This window comes from Pezoporus wallicus, unplaced genomic scaffold (assembly GCF_028554395.1).
Source record: "Pezoporus wallicus isolate ANWC-B61680 ecotype Strahan unplaced genomic scaffold, APGP_CSIRO_Pwel_v1 contig_8661, whole genome shotgun sequence".
NCBI lineage: Eukaryota > Metazoa > Chordata > Aves > Psittaciformes > Psittacidae > Pezoporus > Pezoporus wallicus.
The window spans coordinates 3794-7980 of NW_026637461.1; the positions used below are offsets into that span (position 1 = coordinate 3794).

General features: G+C 49.9%; 1 protein-coding gene and 1 pseudogene across 1 annotated transcript; both read left to right on the top strand.

The window, feature by feature from the left end:
* The first annotated feature begins 403 nt into the window (after window positions 1-403).
* On the top strand, window positions 404-1321 carry LOC130597237 (olfactory receptor 5G3-like). Its single transcript, XM_057405578.1, has one exon. The coding sequence runs from the start codon at window positions 404-406 to the stop codon at window positions 1319-1321; it is 918 nt and encodes a 305-aa protein (XP_057261561.1).
* A 710-nt stretch (window positions 1322-2031) lies between these two features.
* On the top strand, window positions 2032-4187 carry LOC130597236 (olfactory receptor 1013-like; annotated as a pseudogene).

Here is a 4187-nt window from a genome sequence, read left to right on the forward strand (position 1 = left end):
AAGCACCATGTTTCTTTGTGTTCCAGGTTGAGCCAAATGATCTCCAAGCCACAGGCTCAGCAATAAAACAGGCAATGAAGTGCAGCACTAAGGTAAAGCCACTCGGGTGTGGAACCTTCCCATTGCTTTCCACAGAGGTCATTGCTCAACATAAGGTGAGCCAGAGGAGCGCACACCATGTTGTGCCATGGTGTTCAACTGCTTGAGCACCCCTTTGTTCTGCCTGTGCTGGCACAGGACTTTCACCAACCTGTTCCTCACTGATCTGTGCCTGAACTCTCCATCCTGCAGGACTGTCTCTGAGCAGCTCCCACCACACAGAGGCTTTTCCACCTGGGACATCCCTGCCTCTTGGAGAAGAAACCTCCAGCCAGGAGCTCACACACAAAGCACCATCCAGCCCATGGCACAAAGCAATTGCACCCAAGTGACCGAGTTCAGCCTGGCAGGGTTCACACAGGACCCGATGACTCAGGGCAAGTTGTTCCTGCTCTTCCTGCTCACCTACCTTGTCACCATTGTGGGCAACCTGGGCATCATCATCTTAATCAGGGCCAGCCCCCACCTCCACTCTCCCATGTATTATTTCCTGGGCAGCCTGGCCTTTGTAGACCTCTGTTTCTCCACCATCGTCACCCCCAAGATGTTGGTTGACTTGATGTCAGAGAAGAAGAGCATTGCTTATGCTGGGTGTGTGGCTCAGGTCTTTCTTTTTCAGCTTTTTGGGATAACTGAATGCTTCCTGCTGGCTTCAATGGCCTATGACCGTTACGTGGCCATTTGCCATCCCCTGCTGTACCCCCTTGTCATGTCCCCTAAGTGCTGTTTCCAGCTGGTGACTGGCTCGTACCTTGTGGGGCTGACCAATGGCGTGGGACAGACCATCAGCATGTCCACCCTGTCCTTCTGCAGCTCCAGCGTCATCAACCTCTTCTTTTGTGACATTTCCCCTCTCATCTCACTCTCCATCTCTGACACCACCCTCAGCCACACCATCCTGACCACTGCAGCATCTCTCTTTGGTGTGTCCAGCATCCTGATTATCCTGCTCTCCTATGTGGCCATCATCGCCACCATCCTGAGCATCAATTCAGCCGAGGGCAAACGCAAAGCCTTCTCCACCTGCACCTCCCACCTCACCACTGTCAGTATCTCCTATGGGGCATCCTTTTTCACATACTTAAATCCCAGCTCAAGAGGAGCAGATAAATGGGCTGTGGTATTCTACGCCATGGTGACTCCCATGCTGAACCCCTTGATCTACAGCCTGAGGAATAAGGAGGTGAAGGAGGCCTTTAGGAGACTCTTGAAAATTAAGTGATCTTAAATGTCTTAAGTTTAGGCTCAGGTAGAACACAGATGTGGGGGAGATGCTCAGCTCTTTGTAAATTATCTCAAATAGACAACATGTTGAAGAGCGCCTCAACTTACATCATGCACTGGCTGCTTTGATTTCACCAGCTGAGAATACAAATAAGAACATTGCAAAAGCTTCTACAATTCCCTGCACTCAAGGTACTCACTGTGTTTTGGGTTGCTCTCCTTTTGCTTGGCAAATCAGAATAAACAGAGTGAATTCTACTGTTGCACTAAATCAGACTCCATTTCTAGAGAGTTATTAAGGGCCATAAGGACACAAACACCTTTCACAAGAAAAATAGAGAGGACAGCAAATTACTAGCACAATATGCAGGATGTTTTTTTTAGATTTTGATTCTCAAACCTCATTGAATGATTTCCAGAACCATTCACCTCATTTCATTTCAAACAGCAAAGGCCTTAAGTTAAATGTGGTACTTGGGTCACCTCTGTTATGAATGAAGGCAATTTGAAAGCATTTTAAGATGTTTTAGTGAAGATTCCCCACCACAGGGCAGATAAAAGCAAGGAACCCCTGATCCACACCTTTGCTTTCCATTCCCCTGTTGACAGCAATAAAAGCCATGATCTCCATGGCAGCCTGACCAGAACAGATCGCAGCAGCTGTGGTGTTTTTTAACAGCCTTCTTCAGACCTGATACGTGGCAGCCCATGGCAGCCTGGAGCAATGGCATTGCCTGCCCTAATGTCTATCCTGTTGCTTTCCTGCACAGAGTGCTGACTAGTATACAAAAAAAAAAACAAAATACACCAGTGTGCATGGATGATTGATGATGGAAGGATGGATGATGGATGAAAGGATGGATGATGGATGGATGGATGGGGGGGCTGTTTTGGCCTGGTTTTCAGAGTGCTTTGGGCTGCTTTGGGTGGTTTGGGCTCTTTTAGGGGTGTTTTGGGGTGATTCATGGTGTTTTGAGGGAGTTTGGGGTTGTTTCATGGTGTTTTGGGGGTGTTAACCTGTTGTGGAGGGGGTTTGGGCTGGTTTTGGGGTGTTTTGAGCTGTTTCGGGGGTGTTTTGGGGTGGTTTGGGTTGGGTTTGGGATGTTTGAGACGGCTTTCTGGGTGTTTTGAGATGTTTTGGGGTGTTTTGGGCTGTTTTGCAGGTATTTTGGGCTGGTTTGGAGGTGTTTCGGGGTGTTGTAGGGGTGCTTCGGAGTGTTTTGGGCTGGTTTGGGGGTATTTGGGGGTGTTTTGGGCCGATTTTGGGGTATTTTGGCTGTTGGGCTATTTAGGGGGTATTTTGGGGTGTTTTGAGCTGGTTTTGGGGTATTTTGGGCTGATTTGGGGGTATGATGAGATCCATCCGCGGGTCCTGAAGGAGCTGGCGAATGAAGTTGCGAAGCCCCTGGCCGTCATATTTGAGAAATCATGGCATTCAGGGGAAGTTCCCGATGACTGGTCTCGTGGTTTAAACCCAGTCAGTGAACTCGTTCACTCACTCCCCCCACTTCTTTCATTCCCCCTACTCCCGGGGGGGACGGAGAGAAGAATCAAAAAGAATGCAACTCCCCCGGGTTGAGATAAGAACAGTTTAGCAACTAAGGTATAATATAGATCAATACTGCTACCACCAATAATAACAATGATAAAGGAAATAACAAGGGAAGAGAATACATCACCTCACCACCAGCCAACCGATAACTCGCCCCCCCCAGCCTGACCAAGCACCGACCGATACCTCCTCCAACCCTGCAGTCCCCATGCATGCAGACTACTAGCCCTTCCAGGTAACTCCCAGTTACATCCTGGCCATGACATGCTGTGGTATGGAATACCTCTTTGGCTAGCTTGGGTCAGGTGTCCTGTCTCTGCTTCCTCCTGGCTTCCCCTCCTCCCTGGCAGAGCATGAGGCTCACAAAGTCCTTGGCCTAACCAAAACATCATTGTTATCAGCTCTGTTCCCAGGCCGAAAGTCAAAACACTGCACTGCACCAGCTACCAAGAAGGAGAAAAATGACTGCTACTGCTGAACCCAGGACACACCCTCGTGTGCAACATCACCCTCATAGTGGTGATATGCCATAGCTCACCCCTCCATACCCCAATGGACTTTTTCACTGGCAATTTGTCCTTCCTGGACCTCTGGTATTCCTGTGTCTACACCCCCAAGATACTTCTGAACTGCATCTCTGAGGACAAGAGCACCTCATTTGCTGAGTGTGCTGCTCAGTTCTTTGTCTCCGGTGGCTTGGCCTGCACCGAGAGCTACCTGCTGGCAGCCATGGCCTATGACAGGTACGTGGCCATCTCCAACCACTGCTCTATGTTGCTGCCATGTCCAAGAAGCTCTGCACAGGGCTGGTGGTCACCTCCTACCTCAGTGGCTTTGCCAACTCTACCCTCATTGCCAGCTACACGTTCACCCCCAGCTTTTGTGACTCCAACGTCATCGATGACTTCTTCTGCGACCTGCTCCACTGGCAAAGCTCTCCTGTGATGTGACAGACAGCTACCAGTCCCTCCTCTACTTCATCCTGACCTTCAACACCATCCTCCCTTCTGCACTCATCCTCATGTCCTACGTCTCCATCTCGGTTGTTATCCTGAGGATGTGCTCAACCGAGGGGCAGTGCAAAGCCTTCTCCACCTCTGCCACCCACCTCACCACCATCACCCTTTACTATGGCTCCATCCTCTTCATTTACACTCGGCCCAGCTCCTCCTATGTGCTGGAGAGGGACAAGGTGGTCTCTGTGCTTTACATGGTGGTGACTCTCATGCTGAACCCCTTCATCTACAGCCTGAGGAACCAGGAGGTGAAGGAGGCACTGAAGACACTGATGAAGAGACAGACAGCTTCCTAA